Source organism: Eschscholzia californica, unplaced genomic scaffold (genome assembly GCF_041429995.1).
Source record: "Eschscholzia californica isolate CP2 unplaced genomic scaffold, dmEscCali1.0.p SCAF_5, whole genome shotgun sequence".
NCBI classification, from domain to species: Eukaryota; Viridiplantae; Streptophyta; class Magnoliopsida; order Ranunculales; family Papaveraceae; genus Eschscholzia; species Eschscholzia californica.
This window is the reverse complement of record NW_028238472.1, coordinates 11,834,339-11,856,809: the sequence shown is the minus strand read 5'-3', so window position 1 is coordinate 11,856,809 and position 22,471 is coordinate 11,834,339. Positions and strand designations below refer to the sequence as shown.

The window sequence follows — 22,471 nt, the reverse complement described above, 5'->3', positions numbered from 1 at the left end:
TGTAGCCCGCCATTGATTGTCGGGCGGATCAGGCCGGGCATTTAGCCTCAATCTCTTGCCCGCAGCCCGCCCGTGCCTGCAAGCCTGGTCGGGCTTTAGCGGACACGGGCCGATCGGGCTCCGGGTTGCCCGTGAAATCCTAGGGTTTGAGCTTTGAGTCAGAGTGAAAAACTCTAGATTTCTTTTAAGCAAATCTTAAAACCCTAGATTTCTTTATTATAAGCATCCATGATCCATTAATTATCATAACATCAAAATCAAACCGTAATCATTTTTCATATTGTTTCCTTGAATCACTCTTTAATTAGTAGTAGAAGGATAAAAAACTAGGTACAAGAGAAGCATTTGCTAATGTTACAATAAAAACAACATCAAACAATTATCTTCAAATTGTAGAAGGACCAAAACTCACAACTCTCTGTTTCTTCACTCACTTACATCATATTCACAAAATTACATAACAAAAAAACACAAAATTACATCATCTTCACAATATAAAGACATCACATCATTTTAAGATCATTATACTTTGATTTACAAAAAATAACAAAAGGGTTAAGATGATTTACAAGGTTAAATGAACCTACCAATTTTATTAGAGATGTTGCCTTTGAACTTCAAACTGTTAGTTTCTTCAAGATTTGAGAAGATGAAACGAGAGAGAGAGAGAAAGAGGGTGATAGATTAGGGTTTGTGCTGAAACGAGAGGGAGAGAGAGGCGGAAAGAGAAAGAGAGATGGGTGGTAGATTAAGATTAGGGTTTTATGAAAAGGGGTCTTTTATAGTCACGCGAATATAATTGGGTAACCTGTCGGGCTACCTATCGGGCTCGGACTCGGACGGGATTTTCGGGCCGGGACTCGGATTTGAGGTTATGTCCGAGTCCCGGCCCAATAAGCCCGATTAATCGGGCCGGGTTTAGCCCGGCTCGGGTTCGCTACGGGCAGCGGTCTCTAACGGTCCGGGCCGAACAGGCCGGACCCCGGGGTCTCCGACCGTTTTCCCAACCCTAGATATGGGTATGTTTTTTTTTTTTTACGATATGGGTATGCTTTCAATAGAAAAAAACTATGGGTATGCTTAAAATATGAACTTTCCACAACCAATTTCTAATTTCTACAAAGTAAATCTTTAAAGTAGGAATTTTTTTTTTTTTTTAAATTCTTACGTTAATCGTTACATTTGACATTGATACATCATAGATGTGATAAACTCGATAACCACCCACTCAAATTCAAACAAGAAATAATCAAAGATTTCACCTTCTCTAGGATTCGAAGGTGAGACTTCCACGACTTTCTGGAGTTTATGTCAACGCCTTGAAATCATTTGGGCTACTAACTGATGACAACTAGGAACTTATTATGTTTCAATTTACGCATTTAGTATGATGATGAAAATATATACATATACCAGCCGTTGGATCTCGATTTTTTTAATCAAGAATCACAAATAACACGTGGGTCCAGACACATCCCATCCATGAAATCTCCTCGATTTCCTAACCGTCACGGATGATGACTCTTCTTCCCTTCTCTTTCAGTTGAAAAATCAGTTAGGAAATACCATCTCCCAGCCTCTTCTTCCTACTACTCAATCCAATTCTTCTAGAAGCCAAAATCACTTCTCCTCTATAAATATCCCCATTTCCCTCAATTTTCTCACTCATTATTCCTTTCCCTCTCTTTCCCTCTCTTTCCCTCTCTCTCTAAAACTCTCATCTTCAAAATCTTGTTTCCCTAATTTCAACAACATCAATCAATGGAGTTAATTCCTGGACTTCCTGATGAAATTGGACTTGAATGTTTAATTCGTATTCCTTATAAACAATTCTCAAAAGTTTATCAAGTTTCAAAAATATGGAAATCAGAAACTGATTCTCAAACTTTTAATCGAATTAGAAAAGAAAGAGGATTAATTCAATTCATCATCGCTTTGATTCAAGCTCAACCTCCAATCACCTCATCAGGTACATCTAAAAACCCTAATTTTACTACTTCTACGATTTCCACACCGGTTTACCAGATTAGTCTGTACGAATCTGGAAGTAATCATTGGGAGAAAGTTCCTCCGATTCCTGATTATCCAGGTGGATTACCTCTGTTTTGCCGGTGTATCGGAGTTGGCCGGAATTTAGTAGTGATTGGCGGTTGGGATAATAAAACTTATACAGTTAAGAATTCTGTTTTTATTTATGATCTCGTGACCGGAATTTGGAGATCTGGAAGGAGTATTCCCGGTGAGATTAGATCGTTTTTTGCTTGTGCGTCAGATTTTGATCGGACGGTTTATATTGCTGGTGGACATGATGTGAATAAGTTTGCCTTGAGATCTGCGTTTGCTTATGATGTTGTTAAAGATGAGTGGATTCAGTTACCTGATATGACAGTACACAGAGATGAACCTAAAGGATTATTCCAAGGTGGCAAGTTCCACGTCATCAGTGGGTATCAAACAAACACACAAGGCAAGTTTGAGAAATCAGCTGAGGCTTTTGATGTTCACACGTGGAAGTGGGTTAATGATGTGGATGCCAAGTGGATAATTGATACATGTCCAAGGACATGTGTGGTTGATGCTGACGGAGTTCGTTATAGATGTCAATCAGCTTACTTGGAATGCTTAGACGTAGGAGCCACTTGGCTGAAGGTAACTGAACTCCCACCTGATGTACGTAGTGGCACGTATCTAGTGACGTGGGATAAGAAGATGTTGGTGATTGGATCTCCTTTTATAGGTGGACCGAACAACTGTTATGAGTTGGTTATTGAAAAAGATAATAATAGTTCCGCGTGGACAAAAATAGAAGCACCCATAGAATTTACAGGTCATGTTCTTACCGGGTGTACTTTTGTGCTTTAAGATTGGTTGTATTCCTCTTCTATGTTGGTTGATTATAGCTAAAAGTCACGTATAGGTAGAATTCTCAGTTTCGCCAGTTTAGAAAACTAAAATTTTGCAGATGAAGAAATACAACCAGTTTTACATTATCATTATTTAAATAGCAATGGAGAATTTTGCAGTCCTCGAAAAAATGCGGTGTAAAGAATAAGTTTATCAGTTAAAATAAAAGATATATGTTTGTGTAATTATTAGTTTGGTTTTAATTACTAGAAGAAAAGTTAGAAAAACTAAAGGTAGAATTATTGGAAAAAATTGTGTTCACTGATAAAAAAAAAATGACTTGTTGTATATTAGTATATCTGTTTTAATTTCGATGCATTTGTGTTTTAGATGACTTTGTATTATAAACTAAAGAATACTAGAAAAAGGAAGAGTTTGATTTTGAATGCCCTTGATTTGAGCCACGAATGAGGCTAGCCTTATTGTTACTAAATTAGAAGAGTTAGATTTTTCTTCTTCCAAAGGAGTAATTTATTTATTTTTCTAATCCATGCTTACGATTTCATATAGTATTTTATTTTGATTTGTTCATCTTTATGTTTTTTACTTGTCAGACTACGCATGTTTTATTTCAATTGATGCTTACATATTTAATTACTAGACAGACATGTCATGATAAATGACATACGTATGCTGAATATATTAATACTATATAGTATCTGATTTACTACTTGCAAATCGCAAAGGATGTCAACAAAGATCTCTCAAAACGAATTAAACCAAATAAAATTATTTTTATAACAAAATGTGACCTTTCTAGTAGTTGTTAAATAATAAAAAAAAGAGTTACTTTCTTTTTTTTTGGTTGTTAATAAAAAACCAAAAGAAAAGTTACTGAAAATAAACCAGAGTTAAGCAAGAGAAAAGACAAGGAAATAGTTATCATAGTTGACAGATGGAATAGTCAACTTGTAAAGGTTGAATTTCAATAATTTAAAGTCCAAATTTAATTTGGCTCCAATTAGTGATCAATTACAAAATCTTGTTCCAATGTGTCTCCAAAAAGTATGTTTCTTCCATTTGGTTAGTTGATTATAACAACCAATTTTTTCTTTCTTCTTCTTTTTGCCTCCATTTGGAAAGTATTTCCTAGCTATCCTTTTTTTTCTTTCTCATTGAATTAGGTCATTGACAATTGGTGACAATTATTTCCGGTGCCCTTGAACCTCTTTCTCCCTCCTTGTTCCTTTGACTCCTTCCTTTCAAGTTTCACCCCAAAAACTTCGGTTTAAAGCACATGAAATTTAAATCATAGTTCCTGTTGAAGCACATAAAGTTCAGATCGTAACTACTATTGAAGCTTTTGAGAGCCAGAAGTGATGATGTTGTTGGTGGTGGTAAGAAGAGTAAGAACGATATGGAATATATATTTGGGTGAAGGTCGCCGAAAATGGCGGGCCACCTGTTAGTGACCTTTTCTTTCGACTTTACTCGACAAATAAGAAAGAAAAGAATATAGAGGAAAATGCTTTTAAAATGTTTTCTATTATTTATTAGTTAAGAAAATTTGAAATTTTGACTAACTAACTTAGCATATGAATGACTTAAACAAATTTTTTTTTGTTGAGAGAAGGCCCACTCATTTCAGACTTTAAAACAAGTTTGAAATAAAGCCGGACATCTTTTTTCTTTATATCCTCATCATTTTTACACTACTCACCACAATCACCAAGACCGGCGCTGGCTCAATGCCAACAAAGCTTCGGTTTAGGCAAAACAGTTTGGGCCCCCAATCAATCAAAATTTTGCTACCGGATAATATTAAATGTTTCAGCCTACTATCTGTTGGTTTCGGTGTACCGATTCAACGAGTTGACTCAACGAGTCTCTAACCGGATCACTGGTGAAACTGGTTACTACTTTGATTTTAATTGTAAATCAATCAAACACACTTTCTTTCCAAATTAATGGAGAAAAACTAAGGAATAAAACAACTCAATATCTTTCGTATTTCTAACCGATAATGTCTGTTATCCAGAACAGATGATTCGTAGTCGAATCTCACTATCGATTTAAGATCGGAAAGAGGAATTGTATCCTTCTGTGTTTACTGATTTATTACTTTAAAAATCAACACACTTCTGATTTGGAAAATCAGAATGTCTTTGATTAAGAAATCAGATAGACTAAAAAGAAAAAGAAAATCGGAGGATTAGAAGAAGAATAATTTTTTAATCTAGGCGAGGTATTCCTCTTTCCTTAAGACAATTGACGCCCTGTATAGTACCAAACAGTTACCGGCGTTTGTCTCCCAGGATACAACGATTAACCTTTCGATTCAATGGTACTTCGAATCAGAAAGCAGTCGAACTTGAAAGTATACTAACCTCTGACTTAATGCAAATGGATCAAACTTCTTGCTTATGAAACTCCTTGAAAACTCTACAAAATCTTTCTCTTAGATACTCTAATATGACCTTCTAACAATGCTTGACACTCTGGAAAAAACGGATTGGAATTTGGAGTTGATTTGGGTCCTATAAATAGGTTTCGAATAGATGCATTCATAAGGGACACTTCTGTTGGGTTTTAGGGACGCATCTGTTGGAAAGTAAAGTGACGGGTCACTTCTTTAGCAACAGACGTGTCGGCTGGGATTTGGGCCGTCTGATCTGGACGTGTCCTCTTTGCGTAAATAGCCCCCAAACCAACTTTTCCTTATTGCGATTTAGTCCCTAAATCAACCAAAAATCGATCAAACTTTAAACTTGAATATCTCATTCATCCGGAATCGGATTTGAGTGATTCTTGAGTCTAAACCTAAGAGCTCGACGAGACGAACGCAATGGTGTGCTTCGTTTCTGAGTTTGATGACTTGAACCGATCCAAAATCGGCTCCGATTCCAACAATCTCCCACATGAATGAATATTCGAGATTTCCTATCATGCAGACTTAGTAGACTGACACACTGACACTAACAGAGGTTAGAGGCAGAATTTCGCTGCATCGGGATAGATAGCTTGCGGCTTTGAATCTTCCGTAGTGAGTAGCCATCGGGTTTACAAAGACCTTTGTGAACTATGTCTTGAACTGGGTCCCGTGAGTTGTAAACCAACGAATAACTATCACACAGCTAGTTCCTTACTTTCAAAGTTCTCGGTTGTGTTCATTTCGGCCCTGAACAACCTGGTTTTCATGTGTGCTCTAGAGAAGTCGGCCATTACGACCTTCTCATAGAACCGGCATCAGTTCGCACACATATAGGTTATCCGTCATAAGGTATTCTGCTATACCTCACGTTAGACTCAAGTTCTAAGTTTTCGGATTCATTAAAAGCTTAATGCTTAACCTCTCATTGCAGACAACACTGATGTCATCCTAGGAATGGGTAAGAGATAAATCTCTTTCAGTGTTCCGTTCGAGTCAGTATATAACTTCAGTTTTCCCGTTGAACCTACATCTTGGGATCTCCAGTCACATAGGTTGGGTTTCCGTTATGACTTTACTCATTTACTTTAGGCAAAAGTCCCATTCCCCTTGATGAAGCAATTACTAACTCTCTAGGTAACCCTTTTGTAAATGGATCCGCTAGGTTATCCTTAGATTTGACATAATCTACTGTTATGACTCCTTCTGAGAGTAATTGCTTTACGGTGTTATGTCGTCGACGAATATGTCGTGACTTACCGTTATACATTTTACTATGTGCTCTTGCAATAGCTGCTTGATTATCGCAGTGTATTTTTATTGCAGGCACCGGCTTAGTCCATGTAGGAATGTCCTCCAGGAAGTGTCGCAGCCACTCTGCCTCTTCTCCTGCTTTATCCAGAGCAATGAATTCGGAATCCATTGTCGATCGAGCTATGCATGTTTGCTTTGAGGATTTCCATGATATGGCCGCCCCACCCAGTGTGAATATGTATCCACTAGTTGACTTGGTATCATCAGTATCTGAGATCCAGTTGGCATCCGCATATCCCTCTAATACTTCTGGATATTTGGTATATAATAGCCCATACTCTTTAGTCTGTCTCAAATACCTGAGTACCCTTACTTTCGCCGTCCAATGTTCTTTACTTGGATTGCTAGTAAACCTACTCAATTTGCTAACAGAATAGGCTATGTCTGGACGTGTACAATTCATCAAGTACATTAGACTTCCAATAATCTGTGAGTACATTAACTGGTTTACTCCTTGACCACGATTTTTCATCAAATGCACGGTCGGATCTATCGGCGTCCGAGCTAAACTCATATCATTCTTGCTGAATTTTCCTAGAATTTTCTCAACGTAGTGAGTCTGAGATAATTTTATCCCAGAAGAGCTTCTAGATATTTTTATTCCGAGAATGACTTCAGCCCTACCTAAGTCTTTCATGTCGAAATTCTTCGACAACATTTGCTTAGTTGTTTTTATGACATCTATATTATCTCCCATAATAAGCATGTCATCTACGTACAGACATAGGATTACACATCCTTTAGCAGTGACCTTAGTATAGACGCACTTATCACACTCATTTATTTTGAACCCATTTGATAACATTGCTTGATCAAATTTCAAGTGCCACTGCTTAGGAGCCTGCTTTAAACCATAAAGCGACTTTACTAACTTACACACTTTCTTCTCTTGCCCGGGTACCACAAACCCTTCTGGTTGAGTCATATAGATCTCTTCTTCCAGTTGTCCATTTAAGAAAGCTGTCTTTACATCCATCTGATGTATTTCTAGATTGTGGATAGCTGCTATCGCAATTAGCAATCTTATTGACGTGATTCGAGTAACAGGAGAGTAAGTGTCGAAATAATCTAGACCTTCTCTCTGTCTGAATCCTTGAGCCACAAGTCTGGCTTTGTACTTGTCGATTGATCCATCCGTCTTCAATTTCCTTTTGAAGATCCATTTGCAACCTAAAGGTTTGCAACCTATCGGGAGATCTACTAACTCCCATGTATGGTTATTCATAATGGACTCAATCTCACTGTTCACTGCCTCTTTCCAAAAAGGAGATTCTGGAGTTGACATAGCTTCTTTATATGTTAGAGGCTCACTTTCTAACATGTAGGTTAGAAAATCAGGACCAAAGGTTTTTTCTACCCTTGCTCTTTTACTCTTACGAGGCTCTTCCGACTTGTCCTCTACTAGATTTTTATCTCTTTCAGAGATTTCTGTATTTTCTTCGTTTCTAACTCTTTTCAGAGATTTTTTCTCTGATATAGATTTACATGGAAATATATTTTCAAAGAATTCGGCGTCCCGTGATTCTAAGATTGTATTCACATGTATATCTTCTATATCAGACTTGTGAACCAAGAATCTGTATGCACTACTGTTTTCTGCATATCCAACGAAAATACAGTCTATTGTCCTTGGTCCTATTTTGACCCGTTTAGGTAAAGGCACCAGGACTTTGGCTAGACACCCCCACACTTTAATGAATTTAAAGGATGATTTTCTGTCGTTCCACAACTCATAAGGTATATTACCTGTTTTTTTTTTTGTGAGGTAACTTATTTAATAAGTAGTTGGCCGACAATATTGCCTTCCCCCACAAGTTCTGAGGTAATCCAGAACTGAGTAATAATGCATTCATCATCTCCTTCAGAGTTCGATTCTTTCGCTCTGCTACACCATTTTGTTGAGGTGTATAAGGAGCAGTAGTCTGATGAATGATGCCGCTTTCGGCACAAATTTCAGTGAAAGGGGATTCATACTCTCCGCCTCTATCGCTTCTCAAAATCTTAATTTTTCAATTAAGTTGATTTTCAACTTCATTCTTATAGATTTTGAATTTCTCTACTGCTTCATATTTACTTCTTAGCAAGTAAACGTGACAGTATCTTGTACTATCGTCTATGAAGGTGATAATATACTTTTTACCTCCTCTAGTCTGAACCATTTTTAAATCACATATGTCACTATGAATTAACTCTAATGGTTCTGTATTTCTTTCCACAGAATGAAAAGGAGTCTTTGTCAATTTAGACTCTACACACGTTTGACATTTTTCCGAAGAATTAATATCAAACTTCGGTATTAAGTCCATGTGCATTAACTTTCTCAAAGAGTTATAATGAACATGACCTAGTCTCTCATGCCAAATATTACAAGAATCAACAACATAAGCTAATGTTTTTTCTTTATTAATAATATTTGGAGTTACAGTTGCAACATTCAATTTAAAGAGCCCCCCACATAAGTACCCTTTTCCCACATACATTCCGTTTTTGGATAAAACAAAATTATCGGAAACAAATACAAGTTTGAATCCGTTCTTGCTAAGGAGCGATCCAGACACAAGATTCTTTCGAATGTCTGGTGCATGCAGGACGTCATTTAGGGTTACTTCTTTTCCTGAAGTGAACTTCAAGATTACTTTCCCTTTACCCTGAACTTGACTTGTTGCGGCGTTTCCCATAAACAGTGTCTCGCCTTCTTCAAGTTTGGTATAAGTGGAGAACATGGCTCTATCTGCACAAACGTGCCTCGTGGCTCCAGTGTCGATCCACCATTCTTTCGGATTTCCAACTAGGTTAACTTCAGAAATAACCGCACAGAGGTTCATATTCTGAAACTTTTCAGCCACGTCTTCGATTCTAGTAACCATTGCACACAGGTTCTGGACATCTTCATCTTCAACAAGAGAAGCCTGATGCTTAGCTTTCTTTCTCTTGTTGATCTTGTCATTTTTAGAACGACAATCTTTGGCAAGATGTCCCTTCTTGCCACAGTTGAAGCAGTTGCCGTCGAAACTCTTCTTCGTCGGCTTTCCTGAGCCCACTTCACGGCCCGAGCATTTCCGCTTTAGATTTGGTCCCCCTTCGATGACGTTTACTTTTGGAGTATTTGAAGACTTCTCTGTCTTCTTCTCTGCAGTACGACTATCCTCTTCTATTCGAAGTTTGAGGATGAGATCTTCAAGGCTCATATCTTTATTTTTATGACGAAGGTAATTCTTGAAGTCTTTCCAACCCGGAGGCAATTTTTCAATCATTGCTCGGACTTGAAAGGCTTCATTTGTTACCAATGATTCAGCCTTTAATTCCTGAAGAATTATTTGGAATTCTTGAACTTGGGTTATGACTGGTTTAGAGTCAACCATTTTAAAGTCCAGAAACCTTCCAACGATAAATTTCTTCACTCTTGCAGTTTCGGCTTTATATTTATTGTGTAATGTGTTCCACAATTCTTTTGCACTATCAATAACACAATACACATTATAAAGCCCATCATCCAACGAATTCAGAATGTAATGCTTACATAAAAAATTACTATGCTTCCAGGCCTCTACGGCCGAAGTATGTTGGATATCTCCGTCTTCTCGAAGGACTGGTTGGTCTTCAGTCAGATATTTTACTAACCCTAAAGTGGTTAGATAAAACATCATCTTCTGTGCCCATCGCTTAAAATCGATGCCCTTAAACTTCTCCGGTTTTTCGGCATGGATAGGACCAACGCTTTTCGTTATGGCTTCACCAGTTGTTGCCATCTCTATTTCTGTCTAACACAGAAAATTAGTTCAGTATACCGAAGTATTCAATTGTCTTAAGATTGTTGGTTTCGGTGTACCGATTCAACGAGTTGACTCAACGAGTCTCTAACCGGATCACTGGTGAAACTGGTTACTACTTTGGTTTTAATTGTAAATCAATCAAACACACTTTCTTTCCAAATTAATGGAGAAAAACTAAGGAATAAAACAACTCAATATCTTTCGTATTTCTAACCGATAATGTCTGTTATCCATAATAGATGATTCGTAGTCGAATCTCACTATCGATTTAAGATCGGAAAGAGGAATTGTATCCTTCTGTGTTTACTAATTTATTACTTTAAAAATCAACACACTTCTGATTTGGAAAATCAGAATGTCTTTGATTAAGAAATCAGATAGACTAAAAAGAAAAAGAAAACCGGAGGATTAGAAGAAGAATAATTTTTTAATCGAGGCGAGGTATTCCTCTTTCCTTAAGACAATTGACGCCCTGTATAGTACCAAACAGTTACCAGCGTTTGTCTCCCAGGATACAACGATTAACCTTTCGATTCAATGGTACTTCGAATCAGAAAGCAGTCGAACTTGAAAGTATACTAACCTCTGACTTAATGCAAATGGATCAAACTTCTTGCTTATGAAACTCCTTGAAAACTCTACAAAATCTTTCTCTTAGATACTCTAATATGATCTTCTAACAATGCTTGACACTCTGGAAAAAACGGATTGGAATTTGGAGTTGATTTGGGTCCTATAAATAGGTTTCGAATAGATGCATTCATAAGGGACACTTCTGTTGGGTTTTAGGGACGCATCTGTTGGAAAGTAAAGTGACGGGTCACTTCTTTAGCAACAGACGTGTCGGCTGGGATTTGGGCCGTCTGATCTGGACGTGTCCTCTTTGCGTAAATAGCCCCCAAACCAACTTTTCCTTATTGCGATTTAGTCCCTAAATCAACCAAAAATCGATCAAACTTTAAACTTGAATATCTCATTCATCCGGAATCGGATTTGAGTGATTCTTGAGTCTAAACTTAAGAGCTCGACGAGACGAACGCAATGGTCTGCTTCGTTTCTGAGTTTGATGACTTGAACCAATCCAAAATCGGCTCCGATTCCAACACTATCATCATAGTTTTGTAGCACAGCAGTTGTGTACGCAAGTTATACTCTTCTGCTTATATATTGGAAGCCTCTAAAAACAATCATTTTTTCTTCTCCCCTAGTTGGAAACCCTAGATTACCAACTAGAAAGGATGTCCAGGAAAGACTTGTTAGAAAGGATGTCCCCCCATAAGAGCTTCAGAGGGAGAGGTACGCATCTTACTCGTCTAGAAGAGAAGTTGTCCTTGTCCAATCTGAAAGGGTTCCTAACAAAGTCGTGGGGTTCTGTCCTACTTTCTTCGTATGGAACTGGGATTGAGAATTTCACTTTCATGCTAGAAGTTGAAGATGGACTTGTCTAAGTTGTCCCCCCAAGACCAGTCCATGTCTAGCTCATTTGTTAGCTACTGAGGCTATCACTTTTACCTTCTTCTTTTGTAGTTTTGAGTAACTCACTTCTAACACTTCCAGTGAAGTATGGGCGAAACCGATAATTGAGCTTTGGTGTAAATTACACTACAAAAATGAAGGCTATTGCCGACGGCGAAAACTGTCGGTAACATAGGAAATACCGTCGGCAGTATGCTTTGCCGACGGCACCAGAGTGTCGGCTTTAAAGCGGTCGGCAATAATACTGCCGACGACACTGCCGACGGTTTTAGGTTGTCGGTCCTTATATTACCGACGGGACCATAACTTCTCCGTGCCGTCGGCAGGATTCGTAGGGATTCGTAACTAATTCTTATTGCCGACGGTGTTTTCTTTTAAAATCACTGTCGGCAATGGATTTTTGCGCCAAATTTTTTTTCGCGGCCTTTATAGTTGCCCTTATTCTGCCGACGCTTGTTAGCCGTCGCTACCAATTTTGTCGACGGAATTTATACCATCGGCAATCATTTTCTTAACTGTTTTTAAAAATCCATTTTTGTCACCCATTGCTGCAGTATGTGATCCATAAACTGCAGCAACATAATGAACAATTACCTGATAAACATAAATTCGAAAGAAATTCATAACAAAATAACCTAAAGCATTCATATATATAACAAAACTCCTTTCTTCAACCGTCCAACATCAAAATCATTCACAAAGCATTCATAATATATAACAAAACTCCTTTCTCCAACCGTCCAACATCAAAATCATTCACTAAGCATTCATATATATAACAAAACTCCTTTCTTCAAAATTCATACTTTTCGTCATCGATTTCAATCCCTACAATGAAAAAGAAACAACACATATCTTAGTATCGAATGGCTTAACATTGAGTTTGATTCAAAGTTCACCAAAAAACAACTATAACAATTATATCAAAATAAAAAAACAACTATAACAGAGGAAGTGCAAATTACTCGATTCCTTCCTTAGGTTATAGGTAAATGCGTATACAAATTCCTCCAGCCAACTTAGAAGTTTCTAATGAAACTTGTACTATTTGACCAACTTCGTCATATCCAACTTAACAACCAAAGAACAAATACAAACAATTGAAAACCTGAAAAACAACATCTAAACTAGCATTTAAGGACTTAAGCATTCAAATTTGCGGTATATTCATGGTTCTTTAGATTTTAACCAAATGGAGATTGAAGTTTTACCTGTAGGAGAAAAATCTCTAAATAGAGTGTTGAGACTAGAAGAAGAAGAGACACAAAGAAATTGTCTTCAAAATGAGCAACCGTACCTGCATAAAGAGGGTATTCATTACTACGAGACCGACAATATGATATTCAAAGATGTTTGTCAAGGAATCAACTGACAAGAGAAACATTCTAATTCTGGATGAACATCATTTGAGGTGTAAAACCACATAAATAAACGAATCAGCACTCAAGGAGTAGTCATAAGTCATAACAAGAAGTGACTTCATCTTATGAGATTTATAAGATTTCACCAGGCAATAACTAATCGTATCTTCTACACTGTTAGGCTAAAATCCAAGTCTTATACGAGTTCTTCCTGATAACCTAATACACCTCTAGATAATCATTGACCAAATAGACTACGAGATATCGAATATGATGTACAATAAGTAACTTGTTTTCTCAGCCACTTTGTTTGTAGTGCCAAATTCCACCAGCGCCAAACTAAAATTAGATAATGTGCACTTATGTCTAACGAAGAAAAATCGAGAATGTGTAAAATATGAGGTCACATTCTCTTAACTTTTCTTTTAGTTGTTGAAAGTTTCATAACATTAAATCACAAGGGTACCATTACAATTAGGGCTGGGAAAACGGTCCGGGGACCCGGGGTCCGGCCCGTTCGGCCCGGACCGTTTTGACCCGCAACCCGAGTCCTACCCGAGCCGGGCATACCCGGCCCGATGGCTCGGGCTTATTGGGCCGGGACTCGGACATACCCTCAATTCCGAGTCCCGGCCCGTTAGGTCCGTCCGTCACCCGCCCGCGTCAACCCGTCCGCGAGAACCCGCCCGCGAGAACCCGCCCGCGTCAACCCGCCCAAATCTATTATAAAAACCCTCCTCTCTTCAACAAAGAAACCCTAATATCAACCTAACTTTCTCTCTCTGCCTCTCTCTCTTAGCCGCCTCCTCTCTCTACTCTCTCTCCCCTTCTCATCTATTCAACACCATTTAGTGATGTTGGTTGATGAAGTTGATAAAATCCATGAAACCCTTGTTCTTGTTGATGAAGGTGAAGATGTGGGTGTTGATGAGTTAGATCTTCTTCTTCTTCTTCGTTTTCTTCTTGATGGGGATGGGTCTGATGATGATGATGATGAAGCTGATGATGATATTGATGGGGAATGACTTATTCATCACCTTTCCGAGTATCTTGAAATGTCCGATCTCTTTAGGCGTGATGATATCTTCTGTTTTTTTTTTTTTTTTGTTGAACCTGATGATATCTTCGGTTAGTCTATGTAATGGAGTTGCTTATGATCAATCTAGTATTCAAAAATGGCTTGATAGTGGTAATAATATAATACATTTTTCTAGGGGTGGGAATCTAGGGTTTCAGAAATAGTTAGGTTAATTAATAAAAAAATCTTCCCAAAAAAAAAAAGAAAGGAAAAAAAAAAATCTCAAAAATCCGAGCCCGCCCGACCCGAACCCGTTGAAACCCGTTCGGGTAGTCGGGCTACGGGCACTTCAAGTCTTTGATACGCCCGGCCCGATCTGCCCGGCTCACTACCTCGGGCTCGGCTTATCCGAGCCCGATCTGCCCGAGCCCGGCACTTGGTAGCCCGAGCCCGACCGAGCCCGCCCGATTCCCACCCCTAATTACAATACATAATAGACAGAAAATGGGTACATATTTCCAGAGTTTTGACCTATTTTTCCTCTTTGCCCATTTCGCCAGCTTGTCTGTTTGAGTGTTTTGATTGCAACTTATATGGTTGAACTTGACACTATTTAGCTTATTCCTGATTTTCTTAATTTTTTGCATATGAACCATTGATTGCCATTGGATTTGATGCCTTGGGTTTTTCAGATGCTGTATCAGATTGAGATTGTCACTTGTGATAATGATTTTTTTGTGATTATGATCCTCCGCCCACGAGATGCCCTGTAGAATGGCTATAGCCTCACTTTCTTCACTATTTCTTGCTCGAGTTGTATGCACTTTCACTTCCACGAATTTTGATTGAAAGTTATGAATAATCATACTGGTTCCAATATTGGTATTAATATCTGTAAAAGACGAATCCACATTTATTTTTATAAAAGGTATATTAGGGAGTTGCCATTTTCCAATTGTTGTAGTCAGAGGTTTCTTCCGAACACTATTCATTATTTGAAAAACCATAATAAGTTTAATAACTAAGCTAGTAGTGTTTTATCGTATGTTGGAAATAGTGATCAAATCTTGGCTTCCATATATGCGACATTATAGTAACAAAGTGAATATCATTTGAAGTGTAACTGGTTTGTGATGGGTCATGCCCGGAAAGTATCCATTCGGATATGGACTGGATATTGATGGACAAAAGATTACAGTGGAACCACATGCTTTTAGCAAAGGACAGTGAAATAAAACATGTTCTATAGACTCGATTTCAGTACAACTCGGACATATGTATAGATTTCCTATGAATTTATCGATACGCTTACAGACTGGTAGGGCTCCCGAACAACATTTCCAAAGAAAGAGATGAATACGTGGGATAGTAGGGATAAACCAAATGAAGTTCCAGTTGATGGAGGGGAGAGGGTGAGGATTCTGGATAAGACAAAGATGTTGATACATAGATTTTACTGAAAAGTTTCCTGATTGAGGGAGTCCATTTCATCTGATCTGAGCCCTCATTCTGAATGGGAATAGTCTTAGGATCATCAAAGTTCTCGCTCAGGGTCTCCTCACACCACTGGTTATTATTAATAAGTTGAGAAACCGTAACGAGATTCAAATTTGTACTGTTATTAAGCGGGCCTTGAGTTCCTGGGATCCAATTATCCTTCCAGATATTGATTCGCTCTCCCGTGTGAACTTCCAAAGTAATCAGGTTCTCAATTAGTTCATAATGTTTTCTGATTACTTTCCCGTTCCAAGAATGATGCATTTTAGCAAGACCAGGAGTGTCAGACTGGTGGAAATATTTGGCTTTGAGAAATTAAACCCATATAGCCTACGGTACCGTCTTGAGCCTACAAGCCAATTTACTAAGAAGGGTTGTGTTGTCTAGGTGAGGATGATGAATATCTAGTCCTCCCTACTTTTTAGGAAGACAGATATATGACCAGGTTTTGCTACATATACCTTTAGACTTTCCCCACCAGAAGGACTTTTTGTAAAGTCGCAATGCGTTTGCTTATGCCTTTGGGAATGACGAAGCATTGCATCAGGTATCGGGGAGCGGCCGAGGCTACAACAAAGATAACTACTGTTCGACCAGCTTGGGAGAGAAATGAATGGTGCCATTTAGACAGCTTAGACTTAATATGATCCAGGAGGTTATTGAAAACCTTTGTTTTGTGCACCCCTATAAAGAGTTGCGCACCCAGATATTTCTCGAAGGTGGACGCATATCTAACATTCTCTTAACTTTGGGGTCACAAAAATGTCAGAGCCACCCCTGACAACCACCACCATCACTATCACCTTCCCTCTCTTTTTTCTCTGTCTATTGCTCTCTCTCTCTCCTCAAATACTCTCGCAAAGGATTTCATTTTGGACCCTATTCGGATATGACCAAACCTTGCCGGATCTGCTGAGGGTTTTCTTGGTTGAACCATTGTCATCCTCAAAGCCTTCCAACACCACACTTTTTGAAGGAGAAAAATTTGGACAAATGTTCTTCAACGAATTTAAACAAAATTCTGAAGAGAAACACATGAACAAAACATATTTGGGCCCGTAACTCCCATTTCAACCTTTTTTTTTTGTTGAACTACTCCCATTTCAACCTTAGATAAAAAAGAATCAAGCCTTAAATCCTGCCATTGGGTAACCTATATGCAACAACTCAATCATCATACCCTAATTCCTAACCTAACACCATAATCTTCACAATTAAACATTTATAGGTCTCTTTAAGCTAATTTCTCCTGCCTTTTAAGCTCTCTTCTTCTGCCTTCTTAAGCTGTCTTCTTCTCCCCAAATTGAGCACAAAAAACATTAGCATTCTAGTGAGAGCAAGGGATGTAAATTTAGATGTAAAAACAAATGTGGCTAATTTTTAAAACAAGTCAACTAATTCAGATTCAGGTCAAGCCATTTCAGGTTCAGTTAATTCAGATTCAAAAACACGAAAAAGAAAAATCAAACACGACGTAGAAGGGGCATATGAGAATCTGGCTCTAGAGCCATGTCAGCTTTTACATTAAATTTCTCTATTTTTCATTCCTCTGAAAACATGTCCCTAGCCGCTGGCAGAAAATAAGCTGCCGATATTTGTAAGATAAATAGATGATTCTCATTCGTGTGACGACTTTTCAAACAAGAAAGAAGGTATTAGGCTTTCCCAACAGCAGGTTAAGATAAGACCCAGACACAAGATAGCGAACCACGCCTCTCCATTTTCAACTCGTTTTTCTTGTTCACAAATCAAATGTGGTTTTTTTTGTCGAAAAGAACAAACGTGGTTGAAAATTATTTTTCTTTGTTAGCAAAAGACACAAACTTGGTCCGATTAATCCTCTCCTGCTTCGCTAATAGAAAAGATCCAGAAGAGTACCTTTACAAGGACTCCGTTGGAACCAGAGTACTGTTTCCAGATGAAAAACGATAGCGAAGGCTAGCTACAAGAACTATCTCATAGACGCACCACCTTCGAAGTGCTGTCCATCAAAGCCAAACAGAACCAACGCCGGTATTTGCAGACATTTTTCACCTTAGTAATGGCCAAAAGTTTAAAAGTCAATCGGTTCATGGCCTGTGAAGATGAAACTCAAAGATGCATTGACCAAACTAATAGAGATATTAACAGATCTAAGATGTATGTGCTAGATACAGAGGACAACACTACCATAATGATTCAACAAACAAATCAGAGTTTCAACCAAATAAAGTTGATAATATATCTTCTGCAAGATGGAAAAGAAAAGATGATCGAAAAGAAAATATGAAGTCATGATATCAAAGATCTAGTAAATAAAAAAAAAAATGGGTTCTTTTTCTTTTCCTTTGATTCGACTACGGAGTGAAAAACCACGGGGAGATAATCATACTAACCCAAACTCGTCTCTGTTAACCTGCAACTCGCCGCTTATTCTGTATCCACCGGATGAAGGAAGTGATAGAACAGCTCACAGGAAAGCAAAAAATGAGAGGGCTTAACGAACAGGTTGCTGGTTGTAGTGATTCTTCTCCTTTTTCTTAGCTGCAGCAAGTCTTGCATTCCTTGCAGCAGCTTCGACGGCAGCAGCTCTAGCAGCAGCATCCATTTCTTTGCCGGATTTCTTCTTCTTCATTGAGGCAACCTTCTTTAATCGCTCTTTCATATCAACTGTGGAAGATGAATCTTCCTCAGCTTGTTCAGTCTCAGCAGGAGCTTCATCTTGACCATTGTTGTTGGTATGTGATCCATTAGGCTGGTCTTGATCTTTGACTTCCTTCGCGGATTTCTTTTTCTTCTTTCTAGCACTTTTGCTCTCACCAGGAGCAGACTCTTTCTTCTCTGAATCACCATTGAGCTCTTCTGGTTTCTTCTCTTGCCCACCTGAAAACCAATTAAAAGCAGAGTGTGTAAGATGTCTAAAATAGATGGTGGAACCACATTGTTTACTTCATATTTGTGTGTCAAATAATAGTGAATGTGCGACAAAATTTGCACTGACATTTCTGCAATTAAAGCAAGTAATCTTTGGGTTCGAGGCATCCGACATACAAGCATCTGTATTCACAACATTATCTGAAAATATTCCTATTCAACCACATACAAGGTGTTGGAACAGAAGAGTTAAAACAGGCGTGTAAAGGGATCCAGCAGTATACAAATATATTCTTATTACAGATTTGGTCCTTCCGTTTTCAATTACAAATATCTTCTTTTCATATTAGTCTCAAAATGATCATGAATGTGCAACAAAATTTACACCGCATTTTCTGCAATTAAAGCAAGTAATCTTTGGGTTTGAGGTATCCGACATATAAGCATCCGTATTTACAACATATATATTCATATTCAAACAATACAAGGTGTCGGATACAGAGGACTTAAGAAAGGCCAGTAAAGGGATCTAGCACTATACATATATATTCTTATTACAAATTTAGTCCTTCCGTTTTCAATTAAGAATATCTCCTTTTTTTACTTCCCTTAGGAGTTTTTGAGTATGGCAAGAGAAAAACACTAAAACGACTATCCATGACAGCTAACGGCAACTCTATAATTTCCATTTACGAAAAAATCATTGAGATAGGGACAACAAGCTATGTGGTTCAGGTATAGAACCAAAACACACAGGTTATGCTTTATGGCCACTCCATCTTGGATTGTATGATCCATCATATCCAAATCAATTGACCCAAACAACTAAGATAACCATGAGTAACTTCCGTCTAGATACTAGACATCACGCTAAAACTGATAGATCACCCAAACAAGTTTCGGGAAATCAGTAACCAAAATTAGAATAAAGAAGCGTTGAACATATCACAGATGATAGATTACCAAATTACCTTGTAATTCATCTTGATCAGTAGTAGTCTCTTTCTTGTTCATTCCCAATTCAGCTAAAACTGCCTCAAGCTCTGCAAGTTCCTTTTTCTTCAATTCCTTCTTGGAAAGCTGCCTCTCTGCTTCTTTAGGAGCTATAGGAACTGGAGGCTTCTTTACCGCTGGCTCAGCCTGCACCTTGACCTCGGGTTCAGGTTCATTTTCTTCCTCCACATCATCATCGACATCATCCAGACCATCATCTTCACTTTCACTTTCCTGAGGAATTACAGCCAATTAGTGATCAACTCAAAATTATTTACGAATTACGACCTAGGTCGAGCATCTCATGATATTCATATATATATATATATATATATATATATATACATATTTGAAAAACCAGCACATAATCAAGCGTTAAAAGTTTATAGAGGACACGTGAAATATAGGCAGTTACTTGATTCAAAAGAATCCCACAGAATAATTTAACATTCAAACTAGATAACAAATTAACAAATCTTACTAAAGTTGCCACGATCAGGTACTTAGTCCTTACGGCAAACCAAGTAAAGAAAGACTAGCGAATAAAAAATATGATATGTTTAATTGCCAATAGCATACCCTCTAAATAACAGATCTCTGGCGTTTATTTAATGAACACTGCAGGCTACCAAGAAAAATACTTTGTCGATACTAAACTACTAGATTAGTATCTTTTATTTACTCTTTATGTTCTGCAGTCAATCGAGTTGATCCCATGAACAGATTCGACCAACAATCAGTATTCAGTAATAAATACATAATATACTATATAAATGCTAGATAGAGATACCCCCAATGATCCAGCAATGCTAAGACAATCATAATTTACTTCCCTGTATATTTTCCATCTTGGTGGAAGGAGTACAGAATTTCTTAATCATTGATGTGCATATTTTTTCATGTACACGTAAATTCAGTATTTCAATTGCTACAATATTCTTGATGCTGCTCGTAGAGCAGAAAGAACAACAAATGCGAAAACACCCTAAGATACATCTGCTTATCTAAGAAACGTGAAATCACATAATAATGCGGTGACATAATCACATGACCCCAAGAAAACCTGTCAAATAAATTGTCAAGAACAGCAAAGTATACATTTGTAACCATGCTCCTTTCATTGCGACACTGATAAGAAATTACATCTTTTACTCTGTCTATACATAACCTTAGTAAAAACAATGCAAGAACTAATTCTCCCTCTAACTAACCATCTTACCAATTCCATATACCAATTCCATATTTCAGGAATAGGAGATATATGATTTTAACTCTTGTACCAAGTATCATCTTAGATGAACTCATGAAAACTGGCTTGGCAAGGGTGGAACCTTGCCGCATAGAGAATTCAATATCTCACGTCCTAACTGTCTACCTAAAACCCTAACTCTTCTACCAACAGAAGAGAACCATGGGTAAATCTCAACTAGTAAAACAAGCTAACAAGATAAGGGGAGCCCCAATAGGCCAGATTGCATGCCTAGTGCCCTCATAACATGGAAAAGAAGTACATATAGAAGTAGAATCAGCAGATATGCTAATCAAACAAGAAACCCATTTAGAATTAAACAGACAAATTAAACAACAAATCAGAGAAAAAGAAAATTATGAACACTATACGTACTTCAACAGGGGTAGTACTCTCCTTAATCTGGTCAGAAAATTGAGGTGGAGGAGCAGTTGCATAATAATCATCGTCATCATCAACATCAGCCCAAGATTTCACAGTTAATGGAGCAGGAGCCCAAAAAACTTGAGCTTCAGGTTCACTTGTCTTGCTCTTTGAAGATCCCTTTTTGGGTGATCCATGTTCTTTGTCAGATTTCTTCTTCTTCTTAAGACTTCCAAGAGCAGCAAAAACATTGGTTCTGTTTATCCCTATTGGACCATCATCTCTTCTGCTTCCACCTCCAGCCATTTTTCTCAGCTTGATCTCAAACTAACAACAACAACACCCACAGCTAACCCTAAAAATACCAGTTTATGAAACGCCGCAGTTTTCTGGTATTGTCAGAAAAATAAAACCGATCCGGAGAAATCTAATGAATTAAGATCAAAACTGATATCTTTGGAAGATAAAATTATAAGAACAAAAGAGAGAAGATTTTATTTTAAGATAAGATGATAAAAGAAAAAACAATTTTTTTGCAATTTAGAAGTAGAAATTAGGGTTTGGAAGGAAACACGAATCGGATGAAACAGGAAGAAATTATTTGGATTTCCAGAAAAACAAAAATTGAAAATCGACAAATAGAAGGATTTAGAACTACAAACTAACAGGTGGAAGAAAGAGATCTCAAAACAAAAGATTAGGGTTTCTCAAAATCGGGTTTGACACATAACCTAAAAACAAACCCTTATGAGATCGAAGAAGTTTTTTTAGGGTTTCGAAGATGAGTTTTTTTCTTTTATCTCTTCGGTTTTGATTTCTAGGGGGGGGTTCGCTCGCTCGCTCGCTGAATAAGCGTCTCAAGAGATAACGCTTTATTTGATGAAACGATGATTACTGTGTGGTTTTTATACTCGTCACAAGATGAAACCACGAAACCCTTTCTCTCTCTCTCTAAAAACTACTCGACACTTTCTCTCTCTAAAATATATCCCAGTTAGATCATCAGACATCAGAGGGTAGCTAACGTGTTAGGATAGGGTTGACCTAGGAATTATGACTGTTTGCTATTTTGATCTTAATCTAACCGTACAAATATGTGATCAATTACGCCTATTCATCACTGCGGGTCCCGCAAAAAATGACTACAGATTCATAGAGCATAAAGGAAATACTATAGGCACTCCAATGACATTGATTTTTTTAGGGATTCAAAGAGTCACAACAACATTACAAGGCATGCATACATCACGAATTATTGAGCTCCCATAACATAGATGTTAAACAAGTTTTATCTGACTCGCC

General features: G+C 37.8%; 2 protein-coding genes across 2 annotated transcripts; one reads left to right on the top strand and one right to left on the bottom strand.

The window, feature by feature from the left end:
* Positions 1-1,517: 1,517 nt before the first annotated feature.
* Positions 1,518-3,089, top strand: LOC147537090 (F-box/kelch-repeat protein At1g15670-like). Its single transcript, XM_086644507.1, has one exon. It carries the CDS (start codon positions 1,762-1,764, stop codon positions 2,860-2,862), a length of 1,101 nt encoding a protein of 366 aa, XP_086500633.1. The 5' UTR covers positions 1,518-1,761; the 3' UTR covers positions 2,863-3,089.
* A 14,724-nt stretch (positions 3,090-17,813) lies between these two features.
* LOC147537089 (uncharacterized) lies at positions 17,814-22,246 on the bottom strand. The gene is made up of 3 exons (XM_086640568.1): positions 21,182-22,246; positions 19,536-19,791; positions 17,814-18,573 (listed from the first exon to the last, which is right to left on the bottom strand). The coding sequence occupies exons 1-3, from the start codon at positions 21,473-21,475 to the stop codon at positions 18,188-18,190; spliced, it is 936 nt and encodes a 311-aa protein (XP_086496694.1). The 5' UTR covers positions 21,476-22,246; the 3' UTR covers positions 17,814-18,187.
* Between the last annotated feature and the right edge of the window lie 225 nt (positions 22,247-22,471).

Excerpts from the sequence above, each read along its gene's own strand:
- LOC147537090 (XM_086644507.1), top strand. The coding sequence starts at position 1,762 with ATGGAGTTAATTCCTGGACTTCCTGATGAAATTGGACTTGAATGTTTA.
- LOC147537089 (XM_086640568.1), bottom strand. The coding sequence starts at position 21,475 with ATGGCTGGAGGTGGAAGCAGAAGAGATGATGGTCCAATAGGGATAAAC. Across the intron at positions 19,792-21,181 it reads AGAGTACTACCCCTGTTGAA|GAAAGTGAAAGTGAAGATGA; the intron begins GTACGTATAGTG and ends GTAATTCCTCAG. Across the intron at positions 18,574-19,535 it reads TGATCAAGATGAATTACAAG|GTGGGCAAGAGAAGAAACCA; the intron begins GTAATTTGGTAA and ends ATTGGTTTTCAG.